General features: G+C 42.4%; 1 protein-coding gene across 3 annotated transcripts in view; it reads right to left on the minus strand.

The window, feature by feature from the left end:
• Positions 1 to 755: 755 nt before the first annotated feature.
• ZCCHC2 (zinc finger CCHC-type containing 2) overlaps positions 756 to 21576 on the minus strand; it is a 46714-nt gene continuing 25893 nt past the window's right edge. For 2 of the 3 annotated variants that reach the window (XM_090039307.1, XM_090039306.1), the window contains 7 exons: positions 18193 to 18250; positions 15531 to 15669; positions 13229 to 13290; positions 11649 to 11743; positions 6837 to 6968; positions 3766 to 5265; positions 756 to 2745 (listed from right to left, as the gene is read on the minus strand). In XM_090039307.1, the coding sequence (XP_089895433.1) occupies positions 2678 to 2745; positions 3766 to 5265; positions 6837 to 6968; positions 11649 to 11743; positions 13229 to 13290; positions 15531 to 15669; positions 18193 to 18250 (2054 nt within the window). In that variant the 3' untranslated portion in view covers positions 756 to 2677. The remainder of the gene's footprint in view (positions 2746 to 3765; positions 5266 to 6836; positions 6969 to 11648; positions 11744 to 13228; positions 13291 to 15530; positions 15670 to 18192; positions 18251 to 21576) is intronic. The other variant, XM_090039308.1, reaches the window with a different exon arrangement.

The raw sequence follows: 21576 nt of genomic DNA on the forward strand, positions 1-21576 counted from the left end.
GAAGCTTGGAGCTACCCCAAAGGCAAAGCTTTCCCAGCTAATCTGTTGCTGGCAAGATTGCATTACTCAAAGAGCTGTGATACTGCTGAGTATGGGTAAGCTGGTGTTAAACCCTGAAAATGAAATATTTGGGATATAAAAGGGGGGGGCAGGAGACAGGGCAGGGAAGTGAAATACTGAAGGCGGGCCTGCTTCCTCCTGTTTTCTCTTTGAAAGCTGCCACTCATCTGAAAACCTAGATATTTGCGTCTAGCCTGTGACCACTCTCCCCTCTTTCCCAGGTATTTATAGCTAGGTGCAGATGTTGATGCTTGGGCTAGGTGAGCAAGGTGTGAGCAGGAAAGCTGATAATGGCAGGCTCAGGTTCTTCCAGCCTAGCTGCTCCCCTGCACCCATGCTCTGCCTCCTCTGCAAGGAGATAAACCCCGTAATAAATAAATCCATTTTTGTAATTGGGTGCTGTTCAATGCATAAAAGTGATGGAGGGGTGTTTTGAGCCTAAAAAGGTTGAGAACCACCTCACTAGGTTATTCTTTCCCTATTTATCTTCAAGAACTTTCAAAAACTCTCATCATTATTACTTAGTCCAAAACGCAGCATCTTGTCTTAAGGAAAGAACAAAAATTATATCCTAACACTCTATACCTGGACTGCTGTGCAAGTGAGACACAAGGTACTTATTCAGCTGGAAGCTGCTATCACACACCATAATGAGTGATTGTTATAAAGGATTAAGTATCGTACTTGCAGACAGATGCTTTTTTCTTTTTTTATTGCTGTTAATTCAAGGAAAAAAGGTTGCATAAAATCCAATCTCTTCTAGAAATATAAGTGACCTTTCCAGTACATTTCAAATATCAAAGTATATGGTAAACATACAAATAAAGAGAAGGTAACATACCTCCTATTTACAGTACAGTATTTTAAATCATAAAATAAGTTCTGTAAAGTACAACTGGCAGGTAATTCACAATGCGAGTCCATTGGTGCTTTAACACCCTCACTCAAACTCAAATGCAGTTAATTCATTTATCGTGGTCCAAAAATACCGAGATCAAATAAAATATTTAATCAAAATAATATCCATTTACTACTTAAACTTTCTCCTTTTAAATTAAAGCTTTCATCTACCTCCCTCCCCCAAAGAAAAGTTTCAAAATGTACACTGGTGCTATAAATATAAATGCTACCTATGAACAAATGTAGTAATCAAGCTTTTTTTTTCCCCTTCAAGTTTTTTTTGTTTAGCAATTTATTATTAGCCAGCTGAATCAAAGACTGAATTTTACTTATGTCCCTCTACTGCATACTAGTCTTAAACAACAACAAAAATACCCTCCTTTTGCTTCTGTCATGAACTGCGAGGAATGCCAGAATCCTATGGATAATACAGTGGTAGTTGTTCATCGGTGTTGAATGCAGCAGTCAAAAATACACTCATCTTCCAGATAACCTCAGTGCACTTTAGGAAATCAAATATTACCTGGAAGCAATTTAGTACATATATTGGCTTTAAAAAATAAAATAAAAAAATACAGCAGCATTAAACTTAGTGACATGATTAATACCATCTTAGCACTCATTTCAGTCTTTCACATTATACCATAATCACGCATAGTGGTAAACTGTTATAAAATAGTGACTTTGCTATTTGGTAGACAGGTTCTAATTATACCAATACCTGACTATTTTGTAGAAAATCTTAATTTTTGTTCAGCTTGAAATAAACCATTTACATTCTCAATACAATGCAACACTGTAACAGTTCAGGGAAAAAAAAATCTTCAATCAAATAACGTTCATTCTGTGTTGACACGGAAGTCGAATAGCTTAAAAAAAGGGAACGACTTTGCTGTCAACTTTCATTACAAATGCAAACACGCTGATTACAACATTCATACCAGGTTTGTTTTTTTACTGTCTCTGAAAAGAGAGGCTAAAAAGCTACAATGGATGTAAAATCTTTTTTAAATGTGTTCATTTTCATAAATTTTTTCAAGTCCACACAGTTTCAACTCCTTCCCATACCAAGTAATTTTGTTGATTTGAGACTCATAAGAGCTGTGTATATGTATTATCCATAATGTAGTACATATACACTATTCTGTGTTTCGGTAGTCTCCCCTAGTACAATGAGTAAACAGTTTTCCCTCAGTTTAGGAGTGTAATGATTTAGAATATGGACAAGGTCTGTATAAACGGCCAAATACTTGTTCAGTGCAATGAAACCATGTGGACAAAGTGAGGGTGAGAAAAGAAAACCAGCAGCATAAGGAGAATGAGGAGGGGGGAAGAGATTGTGGGAAAATATGACCAAGTTTCTTCTTTCACCATATGGCTGCTCCATCAGTGATGTCAGAGGTCAGAGGACATTTTTTTTTTTTTTTTAATGCAGTAAACATTGCACATGTCTCAAGTCTTCAGTGCAAAAGTATGGTTCAAATGCTCTTTTTGATTGTTTGGCTGTTAGTTTGAATTACATGCATTAGGCAAGACTTGTAGAACCAGAAGCCCAGGGACTCAGCTTTCTTCTTTTGTATTGGAACGGAGGTGCAAAAGCAATGAAAAATTCCAGAAAGAATATAAAACTGGGAATGTCCCAAACAAAGTCAAAGAACCCTCCCCCCTGCCCCCCCAATTTCCCAGCTTCAGTTTAAGTAGGCAATGTTTACTTGTTTCAGTCTGCAGAATCCAACGTATCATTGGAAGGGGGAGGGGGAGGTGCGTATCTCAGTCTGTAAGTGCCTAAAACAGGAAAGAGAACTACTGAGTCACTGTTTGCAATCAAATGGATTACACCACCACCACAAGGTATCAAAATGGACATGCTCTTCAAAAGGCACCATCTTATTCTCCAGTCCTATTTGAAGCAGCTCCGCAAAATTCCATGTCTTTGCTAAAATGTCACTTTTTAAAATAAATCCATCCCTATACATTTAAGACATCACCACAGAAAACAAACAAACAAAAAGCCCAAACCCCCAAACCTCCACAATTAGTCTCTCCTGTTCAAGTCTGGCAAAATGATTAGGTCACAGTGGACCACACAACATGGATCAGAAAGAGAACAAAGTATCCAATAGTCTAAACAAACAAACAAACAAACAAACAAACACTCTGCATTTGCCTCCACTCTTTTGAAGGAAAAATAAGACGGAAATCGTGAAACCAAAAGATACTTCCCTTCATCTCTTGGTATCTATGTGGTTCTCGTTGCTGAAACTGTCTCAAAAGTCTAACTAATTATGTGGTACAGAGGGGGTGCGGGAAGATGACTTGTGCAAAAGCAAGCTTTAGAAAAAACTAGAAATGAGCGCAGCCATTTCATTTTCTGAATCCACATGTATCTTAAAAATATATGGTTTGTATCACACGTAGCACTTGATAATTTCTAGTCCTTTTCAATGCTGAATTATATACCACACCTTTGATGGGGAATGAGTGAAAGAACCAACTTTAATGTGCAAGTCTCAACATTATGCCAAAAGCCCCGTGGAAAATTTAGATTTGGTACAATTTAACTTCCTAGCCCTATATCGTATCTCCTTTAAATATAACGCTTGTGAACCTATTCCCACGCAGTGTTCTACAGAATTAATGGACATAAACTAATCTGAAGTTTTATAGCAGATCACTTACGCACATTTGCAGACACACACACGCATACATACACGCACATTTCTGAAAGAACGGAAACAGCATGGTCAGTCAGATAAAGAGAAACTGAAACTCAAAAGCAAGTCCGTTGGGAGTTATCATGATTACCTTGTTGATTGGCCTCCATGGATGACTGCTTACAGTCCTGCGCATAATGTCCACTTATACCACAATTGTAACATGAAACGTTCCCATTCTTCTTGGGCCCTGATCCATTTGTGTTGGCAACTACGTTAGGTGCTGGATATACCGAATAGAACCTCCCAAATCCTGCCATCTGCTGCATACCATAGTTGGCTTGGCTCCCCATTACTGGGTCATGCATAAGCCCGTTTGCATATGGAGTCTGAGGCAGGAAAAAAGGAAGTTGTGTTCCATTGCTTTGATGTGCTTGGTTGAGGTAGCTGCCATTGCAAAGAGATGGCAGAGGGAAGAAAGGTGGAACTCTGTAGACTTGTCCATGAAGTGGGTTATGATAATAATAATTACTGATCTGAAGGCTTCCATTGGTCCCACAGCTACATCTACGTCCACAAGACCCACAGGTCCCTGACCCCAACTGCTGGGGCGGCAATATAGTTCCATTAGTGTTAGTGTTTCCAACAGCATTTATATAGGATGTGCTGTCACTCTGTGCAGTGCTGTGTGTTAAAGCAGGGCTTGGGCTAGGGGCAGGGCCTGGTGTATGGGTAGGTATTGCAGGAGGAACTGAGGACTGGATCTGACCAACACCTAGACCAGCTGATTGAGGAGGTGATGAAGTTGCTACAGTATTTAGCACATTTGTATTCTGGTTGGGCAACACACTGGTAGCATGAGGACTGCCTGGCAAAGTATATGAAGCTGGTGGAGGTGGCGGTGGGGCTGTTGAAAGACCAGCTGCTGGAAGAACTACCTTAAGACTGGTAGGCTGAGGGATTGCTCCTGTGTTTCCCTCAATATGAGGCACCATTTGATTCAGTCCTATCACCTGGGATGCAGGTTTTGTGACAGTATCTGTAGTAGGAACTGGGGATCCTGGAAAACTACCTGGGTTGTGGACTGGGATAAAGGCAGTATTTGGTGATCCAATGCTTATGTTTCCTGTTGGCTGTTGTGGTCCATTAACTGTGCAACTTTCTGATGATCCCTGTGGAGAGGGAATTTTCAGTCTCTGTATTGCCAAGTGCAAAGCTGGGCTAGCAGGTTGGGGAAGAAAAGTAGGTGGGACTGGTAGAGGGGAAGCCAACAGATCAAGGCGTTTCTCAGATTCACCAGAAGTCACTGACCCCAATCCGCTTGGAGTTGGATTTGCAGATTCTCTTAGTGGTGATGTAGCAACAGGAGTGGTAACAAGCATCTCCATTGTTTTACTGTCAGCAGATATGGGTGGTGGGACTACTGTTTCAGGCTTCTGGGCACCATTGTGCATCACACAGTGTAAGGCAGACATAAAGGAAATATGCTGAAACTTAGAATTCAAAGGAACCTCTGAAGTGCTTCCATTTTCATTACTTGGTGAAGAAATCTGAGAAGCCGATTTGTTGATATTAGATGGATCGACAGTACCATAACCTGTAAACCTGGTTGCATTTCGTTTCCCAGAATCTTCAGAATTGCTGTCCGTGTCTGTGAAGATACAGCGTGGTGGGGGGGGGGAAGGGGAAGAATCATTAAGTGTATATTTCTGAAAACATCTTCTGTGTCTCCTCTCAGTACCAATATTTATTCACATTAACTTAACTTTCATTTATATCATAAAATCCACTCGTTTCTTTTTTTTTTTTTTTTAAGGACTGTATTAGGAGGTAGTTCATCTACCTTGTCATTTCAAATAGGTTTGATTCCCTCTATAAAAAGACTGAGGGTTTTATTGCCTTGCTCCCTATTGCTTGCTTACACCAAACCTATGAGATTATTTGCATTTGGCATTCTACATGAGTGGAAGTCACAAAAACTAGAAGCTGTGGCCATCTACCTCAGAAAGTGCAAGACAGTCATTGCTCCAGAACATGAGTAGGCTGACATGATACAAGGCAAGGAATTGAGATTTCAGGCATAGAACTTTTTGGCTCCTTTTTCCTTTCAGGACAGTCAAAACATTTTGATCTACTGCACTCTAAAACTCAAGCAAATCTCAAAATCTAGAACACACAAATAGATAATGCTGTGATTTAGGACTAGAAATGCATGGCAGTAATGGACTTGGGGACATTTCAAGGCATGCTGTGTGGCACACTGGTCGGCTGCATGCCACATTAAAAATTAAAGCACTAAACAAACCAGCCACAAAGACGTTCCACATTCAGTGTGGAATATCTTTGTGGCTTGTTTGCCGTTTTATCATGTGATAAACTGGCTGAACATGTAGTATAATAAATCACAAGATAACCGTGACATCTGCCAGGGCCCTTATATAAAACCTTTCATGTATTTGTTTTCAATGAAAACATTACACAGTTTTTTTTGTAAAGAGAAAAAACTACTCTGCTTTCCAAAAGCCTTGGTCTTTATCAAAAAGAATGCAAGATTACTACAGAATCTAGGGACCGTATCTTCCCCCACTCTCAGGTTACTGCATACGTGGAAACGTTATTAGTTTCCTTGGTTATATTATAATAAGGATCATAAGACAAAGATGAGCATCATCTTTTGTTTTCATGTATCAATACTGCAGAACAATTGTCTAGGTAGTCTGCTATCAATACTGGAGGTACTCCAAATATGTATACATAGAGGAAGCCTGTGCAACAAACTAAAAATGGAAGGGCATACAATAATTGGGGATGTTTTTCCAGGCAACATCTGCATGTCAAGAGTTATATCCAGAAGATCCCATGTCATCAAAAATTTTCTTAAATTAAAAATGTTGATTATGTAGTTGAGTTCAGAAAGAATTAAGACAAAACCTTACTGAAGTTTATACGTTTCTTAGTAAGGTAGAAAACAGGATATATCCCAAATCAGAAGTTAAACAAGATTTTAAAACAGCAGTAAAAATCTAAATACCAACCAGCTGGCAAGAGGGTGACTGACTAAATAGAATGACTAAAAGCAACAAATTAATATAAAATAGTGTTTACAAGAATAAAGATGTTTCTGGAACACTGGTTTGCGTTTAAAGTGGTCAAGCTAAATAGGTGAGGTCCTACTGAGATAGGAAATGAGTATCAACATGCATAACACTGCACAAATCCAACCTCTGTCTTTTTCTTCTTCACTTTCAAAGCTTTCTTCCCTCCCATCATGCCGTGGGCTAGAAGGAGAACTGTAACCTTCTGAAGAAGTTTCTCCACATGTGTCATGTCCAGAACCAATATCCAAATTCAGATCTAAAAATGAAAGGGGAATCTCTTTATTTTGCATCACAATGCATATAGTGCCTGGGATTACTCATGGCCTGCTAATTCAGATTTAAGTATTAGTCTGTGTTTCATTCACAGACTTGGAGAACAGATTTATTCTTAGATCTTAATATACTGTATTTACCCCAGTCCACAACAGCTTCCAATTTAAGAGGACTCCCCAATAACTAGATTCTATATGGAAAATTTATAAGTCGGAGTGCCTGATTACCACCCTGAGGAAACTGAACTCTGCAAGGCAAGGCAACTAACTACCTATTCCATGCAACTGCTTTGTGTTCTCTCTTAAAAGGATGCTTCGATAGAGTGGAGTTTGTGTCTCTCATCTATAGTTTTTGCCCTTATCAAACCAATGTGCGAGTAACAGGAACAGGCAATGTAGAAGAATCCAGTTACTATTCAACTTAACCAAATTTGGGTTATGTAAAAATAGTCTGAAATTCTATCTGCATGCTTAAGAATTAGCATAACATTTGATTAAAAAACAAACAAACAGTGTTTGCTGCTCTAACAATAGAAAATACAACCCTGAAGTACCTGGCATTAGCTATACGTGTACAAGATTACAACACTAATTATCAATAGCTACAAGATGAGGCTTTTCAAACTTCCTGGAGGTATATACACCTCTGCCAACAGCTACAGATCACTAAAGTGTACCAGCTGATTTCTGCAGCTTTTATTGCAAAAGGCACAGCTTCTCTAATCAGCTGTGTGGGACTATTGAGGAACTCCAACAGATCAAAATAGTTGCATCCTTTGAAGTGAAAGCTGCAGCAAACAGCTGAGTGGCTCATCTTTAATTCAGTAACTTGCTGAGAATTAAACAGGTTCTAAACTACCCAGACATGAATAATCCAGGTCCTAATATATTGCCAGCTCAGGGAACAGCCAGATAACAAAAAGGAATGGATAGGAAGGAAGAGAAAGGCTTGAGAAACAGCTAAGGAAAGAAAAAGGGTTGCAGCTGGGTGACAGTAAGCTTTAAGAGATTCAAGTTTTCCAGATTGTTAAAATGCCATAAAAGAGGATTAAACTACTAATTTTTTCTTAATGAATGGCTGAACTGTTACCTTCAGTACTATGATCCTACTAACCAGTGATCTGGAGTGGAAAGAAGAGAAGACAAGCAGTTCTGAAAGGAGGGATGGGGCAAAAGAGCTCTGACCATACCAGTTTTTAAAGCAAACCACCAGTTAGCATATGTGAACTACTTGACTGTACTGCAGGGGTGGGCAATTATTTCGGCTGGAGGACCACTTAGGGTTTTGGTGAGTTGTTGAGGGCCGCAAGGGTAGCCCCACTCCTTCACAGATGTCCCACCCCCTAACCTCTGACCTTTGCCACCAGAAGTTCCTCCTCCTTGCCCCCCACCAGAAGTACTCCTTTTGGGAGGGGAGGGTTGCCATCTGGAACCAGAAAAAAACCCAAATCATACGCTAAAAGTCAAACACCTATTATAACATTTTAATTTTATTACAAAAATATTTTCGTTATGATTCGTGTTTGCAGACTGTGTATGGAGATGATTTTATAACTCAAAAATAAAGTCTTACTCTTGGTGTGTGTGGCTGTGTGTGGGGAGGCAACAGGGTATGCTGGGGAGTGGGTGTATATGTGGGGTGGTTCTGAGAGCAGGTTGTGGGTGACCCCTGCCCCCACTCCTCCCCTATGGCACACAGTTCCCACCAGCACTGCAGGTGGTGGCAAGGCGGCATCCAGGCCAGCCCATCTAATTGCATGGGGCTCTGCATGGCTTGCATGCAGCTCGGAGCACTAGTGCACCACTGGGGGAAGACCTGTGTGATAAAGCCAGCTGCCTTTGTTGCTCTCTGCTGTACAGGTCCTGGAATTCTACTGGAAGTGGTGGGAGCCCTGCTCCTGGCTTTCCAGCCAAGCTGCAGTACTTGCATGGCAGGGGGTGGGAAAGGCAGCCAGCTCCACTGCAGGGGTTTCACCCATGGTGCGGGGCACCACGTGATGGAAGCGAGCTGGCCTGGATGCACTCCTCACCATCATGTGAAGCACTAGGTGGTGCTGTGTGCTGCCAGGTGACAGCACCTGCACAGGCCACAAACACTCCAAACGCCTGTCACCTGCTGCTGCCACTGGGGCCTGTGCTCCATGGGGGGAAAAGTATGGGAGAGGGTCCCTACATCCCCCACCTCAAGCTCCACACTCTTGTAGCTGCCAGCCCCACGGTCCTGCACATCTGTAGTAACCCCCACTCCTGCCGCTTCCCTATCTGGTGCCTGAAGCAAGCAGGACATTGGGGAAGCAAAGGTCCCCCAGCAGCTGCAGCTGTGACAGCAGCAGCCCCACCCAGAAGCTGTGTGCTGGCTGGGACGGAACCTTCCACCCATGAGGGTGGAAGCAAGATTCATAGATTGATGGGACAGAAGGGACCTTGCACATCATTGGGTCCAGCCCCCTGGCTCTAGGCAGGAAGACAATTGGGGTCAAGTGACCCTAGTGAGGTGACTGTCCAGTCTCCTCTTGAAAGCCTCCAGGGTAAGTGACTGTACCACCACTGGAGTTTTTTCCAGTCTGGACACCCTGACTGGGAAGGAGTTTTGCCTGGTATTAAGCTTGAAGTGGCCTTCCAGGAGTTTGTATCCATTGGTCCTGGTCTTCCCCAGGGGTGCCCAAGTGAACAGTTGTTCACCAAGCTCCTGATGCACTCCTCTGACATAGCGGTAAGCCACAATCAAGTCCCCTCTCAACCTTCTCTTCTTTAGGCTAAAGAGGCCCAGGTCCCTCAGCCTTTCATCATATGGCTTGGCTTGCAAGTCCTTGATCATATAGGTTGCTCAAGTTTTTCCACATCCTTATTGAAGTGTGGTACCCAGAACTGGATGCAGTACTCCAACTGCAGTCTCACTAGTGCTGAGTACAGCTGGAGTATCGCTTCCTTAGTTTTATATGAGATGCATCGGTTGATGCATGCCAGCATGTTACATGTCAGCACGTTACGATGCGCAGGCTGGGCAGGCTACAATTAGTTGATGGGTGCTGACAGGATGAAATTGCCTGGTAGGCCAGATTCGGCCTTAGTATTTTGCCTGCCCTGCTCTACTGTGATGAAGGGCATCCTTACCAGGGCCCTGAAGGTTGCAATAATTTCTAATATAATCTCAAACTGTAAAGGAAACTGTAAAACATTAACTCTTAATGCAACAGGAAAAACATAAAAATTCATTTGAAGAGGAACAAAGAACATACAGAAATAGGCTACTGTACTGGGGGTGGGGTTCAGAGTATTATTCAGTTCTTCAGAGAGATAACAGATTTCACAGTAAAGCTTAAAAGGCACTCCCCCCCCAAGAATTTCATTACAGTCTTCTGATTAATTTCTGTCCTAATTTATCCTCTGTGCAACTCCCATTGACTTCAGTTTCTGACTGCTTGAGAGGCAACCCAGATGTTGTGTACTAGAAAGGTAAAGTAGCAAAATTCTTTCACAAGCTCAGGAATGCTGTAACGTTTTGCAGGTGGAACAGCTTTTGCAGCAAAAACAGCATTCATCTATCACATCTGATTTTATCTACTCTCATGAATCAGAGGATCATCTGACTAACAATATTTACTGAGATATGGTATACATAATATTCTGAATATGTTATTAGGCACAGGCTCAGAAGGAAATAGCCTTTACCATCTGCAAAAAAAAAAAATCACATTCCAAAACAGCCACATGACATTAAGATGCTAAATACTCAAAGCATTCCTATAACCCACTAGGAGTTGATAGTCTAAAAAGCCAGGTCCCACAGGATAAATATTTATCAGCCATCTCCACTGTAAAGGCAGCTTTCCCACAAGTTTTATTCATTAGATAATATGTATAATTGAAGTGGCAGTACTAAAATGATGGCAAAATCTCCAGTTATGCTGAGAACTCCTTGTGTGATGGATAAGTAACAGCTAAATTGTTACACCAGAAGCTTTCTAGAGAGCTAGGTAATGAATACAGAAGTAGTCCTCAAAATATGGCAATTCAAAGATTTATTTTCTAGCTGAAAAAACACACAGACAGTGACTTGACTAAGAAAGGCCACTAGCTATGCTACAAAAGTAAAAGAAAACTTTGAATGAAATACTGAAGACTGCAATTCCATATGATCAGGTATCATTATAGGCTTTCACACTTGAGGTTCTGGTTTTAAGCATTTGAATCAGACTGAGAACAGAAGTGAATATTTGCTGAGTAACTGGTGTCTTGCCACCATCTCATCTTCCATTTTTCTTGGGTTGTGGGGAGGGGAAATGAGGAGAAACAAATCACTTTATACTTATATTCAGTATAAAAAAGGGTTGGCTGCTGGTCCACAGTATGCTGGTCACTTCTGGTCCACAGTTTACCAGTCCACAGCATAAAAGGGTTGGGAACCCCCAAATTACATAATACATGTAGGGGCCTAAGGACTCATCTGCAACAGTAGTGGCACATATTGCAGATGCTTTTTTATTTTAATATTTTTGTGCCTAACCATTACAATTCTTCCATCAGAAGACTTGAACCCTGGACAGCAGTAATGCATGTAGTACACATGCAAAACTCTACTGGTTAAAGCTTATATTCTTCTGTAATATTGTCAAAAACTAGTATAACTGGTAAGGAGCTTTTCCCTTACAGGAATTTCTTACCTTTCACTGCCCCTGAACGGATGTGCTGTGTGGCTGCAATTCTTACTCCATTTATTCTATTGCTCAATCTGTTGTCAGTTTTCTTTATTTTCTCTCTGTGTAGATTAAACAGCAAGACATTTTTCAAGGGGTTTAAGCAAAACAATGGAAATTCCATTGGAAACCTCCAAAAATCCTCTAGAAATGAATGTATTCCAGTATCAGGGGTCAACACTGCAAATGGCATTAAAGTATCTAGTTAAGGTATCATAGTTACTTAAATCCAAGACAAGATTTCTTCCCCCTTCCTCCTGCCCACCCTCAGTCACAGCTCTGGCCTGTATCATCCCAGCCAGGCAGCAGCTGCAACACCAACTGCACCACCAACCGCAACCCCTGTTACCTAGCTGGGCAGGGGCTAGAGCCACTATACACTTTGTGCCCTAGACTGCAACTGGGGCCAGAACTGAAGGTTGGCAGCAAGGGTGTCATGCTTGGGAGCAGATGCTAGGGGGCATAGGCACAAGTGGCAGGGGGTTATAGGGAAGGAGTCAGGCTGCTTGCTTCTCTACCACTGCAGCAAGGAAAGCAGCATCAGGGGACAAATTTAAGATGACCCTGAAATAATTAGATTGTATATGTAGAAAATTATAAACTCATAAATTGTCCATGTATGGAGTCTGACTGTTAGGGGAATCATCTTAAACATGTGAAATTATCTTGGATTCAGGTAAATATACTAAAGACAAGACAAAAGGCAGGAATTAGTGTTAACATTCTTCAGGGAATAAGGAATAGTTGAGATAAACTCCAATATTGGATTTACAGGCATTATGGCACTGAACAGCAAAAAAGGGCAGATGTATTATTTGCATCTAAAATGAAATATACGAGGGGGAAAAAAAAACCTGTCTGCCACTCTCATGGGCTACTGCATGTGCAAGAAGATCTGAAATTGATCCAAATTTCAGGGCTGATTTGATTTAATACATTCTACTGCAAAGCAAACTGTCAGAGATTTCAGTCAGCTAGCATCACTTGATTGTAAGAAAACATTGGATTGTTTTACTTTAGCCTTTCATGGAAGCAAAAATTGGCCAGAAAAAGGCAATTCTATACCACTTCAACATCCCTCTTTATCTTTCCTCTGCCCCTCATACATTTCGCAAATTTGCAATTGTGTGCTGGGTATCTGTTTGCCTCTACATTAGCTATACTAATACTTTACAATATTCTCCCTTTTCAAAATGTGGCTTACATGCCAATTTTTTTAAACCAATGTGAAGCTGAAGCAAAAAGCTGAAAGTATATGCATAATCCGATCAATAGATAAGAGACATGTAAACTGACAGGTCCACAATTTAAGACTTACAAGAGACTCAAGCTATGAAATGGAAACACAAAACTGTTGGCTGACAAAGAGTATCAAGCCTTCAAGGATTTGCTGAAAATTAAGTGCAAACCCTAACCAATCTCATTTATTAAAATAAAGAAGCTTCATCACACCTAGATTAAACACTTTTTCTGAGGTTATGCATTATATTTATATACTTTTTTTCACCAGTTATTAAATTAAGTTAGTGGTAAGCTTAAACACCTACTTTTCAAGCTGCGGCTTTCCCTTCTTGTTTATTGCAGCTAAACTCCGCTTCTCTCCTGTATGCTAGAGCAAAGACCAAAATGACATTAAGAAATTCCCATCATAAAAATCATTCAAGAACTGTTTAAACCTAAGACTGGACAAAAATGGAGGGTTTCTACAAAATTTAAGACTTCTTTAGAAAGAGAAACCTTGATACTTTTCCCATCATTAAAAGCCCATAATTAAGGCAGCTAAGTAAATTACAACACAGGTTAAAAAAAAAAAAAAAAAAAAAAGTCTGTTCACAAACTATTTAGAACGCATTTTAGACTGAACATAAGAAAACAATTTATGCCTCAAATTATGCTTACGCATTGCCTTGACTGAGTGCTACTAGTTAGTGGTTAAAAAGCCCAGGATTTAACCTATATTTGGAGGAATGAACCAAATGGTTTACATGATTGCTGGAAACAAGATACATAAATATTCTTCTCAACATAAAAAGTACGTTTATTTACCATTGTCCCCAAATAGCAGGTAGTATTTTCCCCATTCTGCTATAACATTCAAGTTTCACCACCTAAAGCTTGTATACCTCAGCCTCTATTACTTCTAGACTGAACAGCAGAAACTTGGATACAGGTACATCCGTTACGGCTATCCAGTCTTTGAAGTGTTTGGTGGTCTCCTACCTTGAGAGCTGCAGCAGCAAGGACTGTACATGTGAGCTACACCAGCATGAGCCACGGGACTCCTGGGCTTCACACCACCTGTGCCAACCCTGTCTCACATACCATTCGGGCCCCTAGGTCCCCACTTCCAGCTCCCCCAATCATGTGCCTGCTGCACCATGCCATGTGAATACCCTACGCTATGAGCCACTCCATCACCCATGGGTTGTACCATGCCACCCATCCCCACCTCCCAGGGTAGGGGCAGGAAGGAGGAACCCAGAGACCCCTGGGTAGAGCTGCAGCCAGAGCAATGAAGCAAGTAGTGACTACATGGGAGCCAAAAGTTAACCTTACGATGGGGCATGCACATCTGTCCACTCTATTTCTGTAGCAGCACAGGTGTCACATCTGCCTATGGCCTGGATTACTCTGTACATGTGGCTTGCAGTGGCCAATTCAGCCATTAAATACCCAATTCTGCTTATGCGATGAAAACGTGATGTAGCACTACCCTATACAGCGACTCAAGTGTATGATATAAGTGTCATTACTTTCATTTCTGTCACTTTTGAAATCCTTACAAGCACAATGTTTCAGCTACTATGAAATGTGAAAATAGCTCCCAGTCACAAATACATGTTTCATGGCAACTGTATCATCCAAGATTATAGTATTTAAGTTGATAATACCATTCAGACAGGCTGAAAGAGGAGAGGGGCTAAAGAGCTGGGACTGTCACTGCAAGGGTGGCTGCACCCCCCAGCTGGCCCCTAGCCTTCCCTTCCTCACTCCCTACACCAAGACACACAGACCACGCTGCAGAAGCAGCAGCCAGGGAGCTGAAGTCTCTGAAGCAGGTAACTAGTCCAACACCGGCTCCCAATCCTTACTCAGCACCCACTGCCTTCTCTGTCCTCTGCAGAACTTCTCCTCCCATTCCCCCTCATACTTTCCACTGGGCATAGATAATGGATTGCTGCCCACCATCACCACTGCTGCCCTGGCCACTCATATGGAGACCCAGACTCAGTCAGGGATAGCAGCAGCAGGTGGATTCTTTTTCCCCTCAGCCTACTCCCAGGAGAACCAGACAGAGAAGGGGAACCCACCCAGCTGGGGTGAGGGGCGAGTAAGGGGAGTACAACTGAGCACTGACAGAAAGCGAGGAAGTGCCACATGAAGTACCACTGAGCACAAAGTGAGGGGGAGGAGACACGGGGGACAGGAACTCTTACCTGCTTCAGGGACTTAAATAAGCTCCCAGCTGCTGCTCAGGCAGTGAGGTCCAGACTCCAGTAAACCCAGGGGTCAAGGGCTGCAAGGAATCAATGTCCCAGAGCTACACTGTGGAAATGGGAGGGTGCAGTTGTGCCATTGCACCCACTTTGGGATTTGCCCCTGAATTCAGGCATGGTATAACGGATGCATCTGATACTACTTTAGAAGCATCAGTTTATACCAGGAGTGCTCAACCCCCACAGCCTGGTTTCTCAAGTACTCAAACCACTGGTCACTTGAACTTTTTTAAATGTTCTGAATTCAAATGTACACATTAGCACAAATGTGAAATTAAAATGTGTTCTCTGGATAATTTCTTCATGAAACATTGAATTAAAAAAAAATGTAAACCCAGAAGGAGCTACACACCTGGTCAAGTAAGTTTGTACAGTGCTCTGCGTGCTGTTGGAAGCTGTAGCTTTTTCTTCCCCAGTCTATTACCCCATTCTGTTCAGAGTGCTGTATGCTAAGGCCATCCAAAGAAGAGCATTTTGTACTGCTAGTTGTGCTAAAATTAAATAAAAAAAACTTTTATATTACACAAGATGAAGTTCCAAAAGTTTCTTAAAAGCAAAGCACATACAATTTTAGTTGAATTCTGGGAAGTAAAGGAATTACTACCGTGCTTTTAGGAAAAAAAGGGGGAAAAAAATCTCTCAATTAGTTTCAACACCAAATGTCAATGAGCAAAAAGTTATGGTCTTGTGCAACACAGATAAGTTAGTTCCATGAAGACAACTAAGTGTTCCTTGAATATAGCTACTTGTTATATAGCTTGACACAACTTAAGGTTGTAGAAGGTAGCTGGTTTCAATACGCATATCCTAATAGCTAATGGTAGTGTTTATAATCATGAAACCTCATGCACTTTAAATCTGGAAAAAATTCTCTACTTTTTAATTGTTCCAATCCATTTTTTTCACATCCACTCTCCCCCATCTTTAAGGACATATTTACTGTGACTACATATGCATTATTTCAGGAATTCACAAAACATTTGGGCACGCTGGACAGGAAACCCCAAACACCACACTTACACTCTACTTCAATGCAGTCACATGGAAGCATTTCCAATCACCTTTCTGGTTGTTCACTATGCTAATTGCTTTTAAGAACACTGGAAATCTGAATTAAGCATTTGGCAGTTACTTCAAGTCTCATAATGCCTTCCACTGAAACTACACATGGCAACAGACAATCTGATACTATGCATGAACATAATGGCCAGCATGCACTGCTCTAACAAGATTTCTTATGGAGTCAATAGGGCATATAGACCTATAACCCATCCTTCAACTGTCACCTACAGATGTGCCCAATTGTTGACTGGAAACAGAGAGAAAAGTAACAGTAAATGGTCTCAAATTCTTGCAACAGTATTTTGCAATGACAATTTGCTTTTAAATGCATTTTAAGTAGTAGTTCCTTTTTACGGGATCATCCTTTTTTTGTAGAAGCAGCAGGGAATATCACGTACCCAGTCTTATCCCAGTGAGCAAGCTGTGTGGAGAGAGAATATGCAGGGATGCCGTATAGGTTTCCCTAAAATGTATCACTGTTACACCAGAAAAGACTGTCCAGAATCCAGGAAGTACAGCTTTGTTTGGACAAACACTTAACAGCTTTCTCACTCTTAGATGAGACTATTACTAACAAACCCAAAGGGAGATAGGAACAGAAATTGTGTCCAACTTGCAGACAAAAACGACTTCTCAGCAGGACACTTCTGTCCCTGCAGCAACTAAGCAGGACAAAAGGTCTCCAATGCTGTCCCTCTGCTCCTTTTACAAAGACTAGATTCTGGATGGGAGACCAGAATATTTCTCCTGTCTGGCAGCTTGTAGAGGTACCACTTCCAGTCTATTAAAAAATGCTGACAGTTCTGAGAGATGGACTGTGCCATGTGGTGAATGCTATCACACTTTACTATCCCAGCAAGTGGGATAAAGAAAGGAACACTTTTCCAGTTACAGAAATGGGGGCCAGGGTTACATAAAGCAAGGCTTCAATCCTGATCCATTATACCAATAGGCATAAAGCCTGATGTGGAGTGTGAGGCTGCTGGCAGACATTAGTACGACTGCATGATTTGGATCATCATGCCAGATGTACAATTTTTGGGGATTAGGATTTGAGGAACTGTATGCCCAATCATGCAACTCTTGGAGCACACAGCCAGGGACAGCCAGTGGACTCATACCAGGCAGGAACACAAAGCTGTATGTTGCAAGGCAGATGGAAACCCCAGGTCCAGGACCTAGCAGGGAGCAGCCTCAAGTCCTGGTCTGAAAACTGGGGCTGCCAAAAAGACACCTCTCCCCTGCCCAACCACTTATAACATTCTGTGAATCTCCAGGGAGCTGCTAGTTTTTGAGATAATCCCAGAGATCTCTGCAATTAGCCAGCTTCTGAGAAGCTCACTCAAGACTTAAATACCCAAGAACAGTAACCTATAGCCTGGAGGCTGGATCTGTCCCTGGAAGTGATGGGGTCCAACCCACAGCACAGGGGAAGAGCAGCACAGCTCAGCCCAGTTTGCGTCCTCTCCCTTGTGCTAAGCCACCAACTCCCTCTGCAAACCTTACTGCTCTCCCTACAGCAGAGGGCGCTTTGGTAAGCAGCACTTCTCCCCTGGGAGATGCTTTATATCAGAGGAAGCTCTCTTCCTCTCTCCCTATCCTCACCCCTCTGCCCTGCAACTGAAGAAGTGTGTGGCTGGTGGTGGCAGCCACGCCACAAGGACTCAGCCCACCACTCTAAAAGGTTGCCAACGCTTGCCCAAAAACATGGATCTTTGGGAAAGAAAGGTAGAGGTTATTCAGCCTACATGTTAAGCAAGTGAATGTTCTGCAACATTAAGTATTTGCCAGAAAAGACTTCAACCAAATCTCACTTCCTCTTACACATATATTTTTAATATTTATGAAAATTAAAAAACTTTAATTCAAAACACCACATGCCTACTCAGTTAAAAGTAATTTAGGTTTTAAAAACAATCATTGTGCATTCATTTCAAAGATTCAATACCTACTTGGCAACAGGACTTTTCCCATTAAGTTTCTTATGAACCGCTGCATGCTGCATGACATCTGGAAAGAAAAAAAAACAAACCACACAAATAAACAGTTCTGATAGCAACAGTTGCACTTATTATAGTTTACAGTCTGCTCCAGTAAAGATTTTAAACCAGTTCATTAAGTTATTTGTTATGACTGAAGCATGACAAATAGCACAATGAAGGCCACAGGCCCGAATCTTGAAATGGATCCTTGCCAGTGCTGTAGACGCTTATGATCATCTAGGTGACCAGACCATTTGGGCTCTGCATAGCTGCACAATTAACTGACATCAATGAAGTGATAGGATTGGAACACTCAGTTTTATTGTTTTGGAAAAACACAATACAGACAGCAACCTATACATTTCTCAAGCAGTGGTATTTGGGAAAATTGGCTGGCATGTCATGCTCAAAGCATAGCGAACCAATGGCTCAATGTTTAGTTGGCAGCCAGCATCAAGTAGTGTGTCCCAGGGTCTTCCCTGGGGCAGTTTTTATTCAATATTTTCATCAATGATCTGGAAGGTGGAATGGAGTGCACTCTCAGCAAGTTTCTGATGACACCAGACCGGGGAGAGTAGTAGATACACTGGACAGCAGGACTAGGATTCAGAGACTGAACTCAACAAATTGGAGGTCTGGACCATAATAAATCTCATAAGGTTCAATAAGCAGAAATGCAAAGTCCTGCACTTAGACAAATCAATCCCATGCACTGGTACAAACTGGGGACCAACTGGCTAAGCAGCAGCTCTGGAGAAATGGACCTGGGGATTATAGTGGACAATAGGCTGAATACGACCCCATAGTGCGTCCTTGTTGTCAAGAAGGCTAATGGCATACTGGGATGCATTAGTAGGAGTGTTGCCAGCAGATAGAGAGAAGGGATTCTTCCCCTCTATTTTGCACTGGTGAGTCCACATCTGGAGTATCGTGCTCCATTTTCGGCCCCCCCTTACAGAAAGGATGCAGACAAATTGAAGAAAGTCCAGTGGAGGGCAATGAAGATGGTAATGGGGCTGAGGCACATGACTCCTGAAGAGAAGCTGAAGGAGCTGGAATTATTTACTTTAGATAAAAAATTGGGGAGCGGGAAGAGGACATAGGGGAACTAAAATAGTACAGGACAGATTGGAGAATATGGAGCAGAAGGGGGACTCCAAAGAGAATGGAACTAGATTGTTCTCAGTGGTGGCAGGTGACAGAAGCAGCAGCAATGGTCTTAAGTTGCAGCAAAAGAAGTTTAGGTTAGATATTAGGCAAAATTGTCTAATCAGGAGGGTAGTGAAGCACTGGAACAGGCTACCCAAGAGGTTGCAGAATCTCCATCCATGGAGTTTTGTTCTGTTTTTTTTTTTTTTTTTTTTTTTTTAAGGCCCAGGTAGACAAAGCCTTGGCTGGGATGATATAGTTGGGGATGGTCCTCCTTTGACCAGGGGGTTGGACTAGATCATAGTTTCACAGTTGGTAGGGTCAGAAGGGACCTGAGCAGATCATCAAGTCCGACCCCCTGCCATGGCAGGAAAGAGTACTGGGGTCAAACAACACCAGCAAGGTGTTCATCTAGCCTCCTCTTAAAGACCCCCAGGGAAGACGCCAGCACCACTTCTCTTGGAAGTTGGTTCCAGATCCTAGCCACCCTGACAGTGAAGTAGCGCCTCCTGATGTCTAGTCTGAATCTACACCTCTGCCAGCTTGTGATCATTACTTCTAGTCACTCCTGGTAGTGCTCGGGGGAACAGGGACTCTCCCAATGCCTAATGGTCCCCTCTGACTAGTTTGCAAACAGCCACTAGATCCCCCTTCAGCCTTCTCTTGTGGAGGCTGAACAGGTTCAGGTCCCGTAGCCTCTCCACGTACGGCCTGCCCCCTGATCATGCAAGTGGCCCTCCTCTGGACCCTCTCCAGGTTGTCCACATCCCTTCTGAAGTGCGGTGCCCAGAACTGGATGCAGTACTCCAGCTGCAGCCTGACCAGTGCCATACAGAGGGGGAGGATCACCTCCTTGGACCTGCTTGAGATGCATCTGTGGATGCATGACAAGGTGAGGTTGGCCTTCCTGACCATGTCCCCACACTGCCGGCCCATGTTCATTTTGGCATCAATGATGATTCCAAGATCCTTTTCTACATCTGCATTTCTTAACCTGGGGGTCATGACCCAAAAGTGGATTGCCAAAATGTACGGAAAGGTTTCAAACAAACTTCAAAAACCGATTCTCCTTTGAAGGAGATAAACATGGGAAACCATAGCTATTCCTGGCAGAGTTCCAGACTGCAAGGGGCTGCCCAGGGCCCTTCATGCCCCACACACACCACTCTGCCCCATATACTGCGGGGCTAGGGCCTGGGGGCAGCGGGTCAGGACTGGCCAATGGTTACAAATAGATCCTGGTACAAAAAGAAGTTGAGAACCCCTGGACTAGCTGATCCCCTGAGATTCATTCCAAACCTAGTTTCCTATTATTCTATTTGATCCATTGGAGTAAAGCAGGGAAAAATAATAAATCAATTAAAAAAGAGAAACACTGTACAAGTTTCAAAGTGCTAGACTTCTCAAGGAGTCCAAGTAAGTCTACCGCAAGTTCTTAACTGCTGAATAAGAAGCCTCTTGCACTGATAATGCACTTCAAACCTCTAATTAATTCAACATAAACAAAAATTAGAAGCATCTGGTGTGGAAAAAACTACACAGGTTTTATTATACTTAAATGATGAGTTTCTTGAGGCAGTGGTCTTCAGTTGCACAATTATTACACATTTATATCTAGGGATCTACCTAAAGCATGCAGGGGCAAAGTAAAAATCACAAGCTGCCTAGCACCATCTTCATAGTCTTTTTGCAGCGAGCACCTCCTCCCTGGCAACCCAGCCCCTTACTGCTAATTGGCCCAGAGGGCCGTCTTCCATGTGGCTTCGCACCACTGATTGGCATAGAGGGCTGCCCTTCATGTAGAACCACCCCTCACCTCCGACTGACACAGAAGGGCACGGCTGCATAAAAGACTGTCCTGTCAGCCAAACAACAGCAGAGGGAGTATGGGGCAGCTGATATCATGGTTGCTTCCCTTCATGCCAGCAGCTTCCCCTCCACCCCTCCTGGCAGGCTGCAAGGCCAGACCACAGCAGCTGTTAGCTCCCACTGGGGAGCCAGCATTTTATTTTTAGTAAGATTCCCTCTTCCTCCCCCCAGCAATTCTGTGCAGAACTGTGGGGAACACAAGTTTTTGTGGCAAATCGCTGAAACTGCTCTTTTGACGGTTTCTGCAAAAATCATGAAACTGCAAACTGAATAGATCCCCATTTATACCCTGTCAAAAAAAGTAAAAAAAAAAGTGTTATTGTTCCTACTGATGCT

This window comes from Crocodylus siamensis, chromosome 3 (genome assembly GCF_052110815.1).
Source record: "Crocodylus siamensis isolate JL-2025a chromosome 3, ASM5211081v1, whole genome shotgun sequence".
Classification (NCBI taxonomy): Eukaryota; Metazoa; Chordata; order Crocodylia; family Crocodylidae; genus Crocodylus; species Crocodylus siamensis.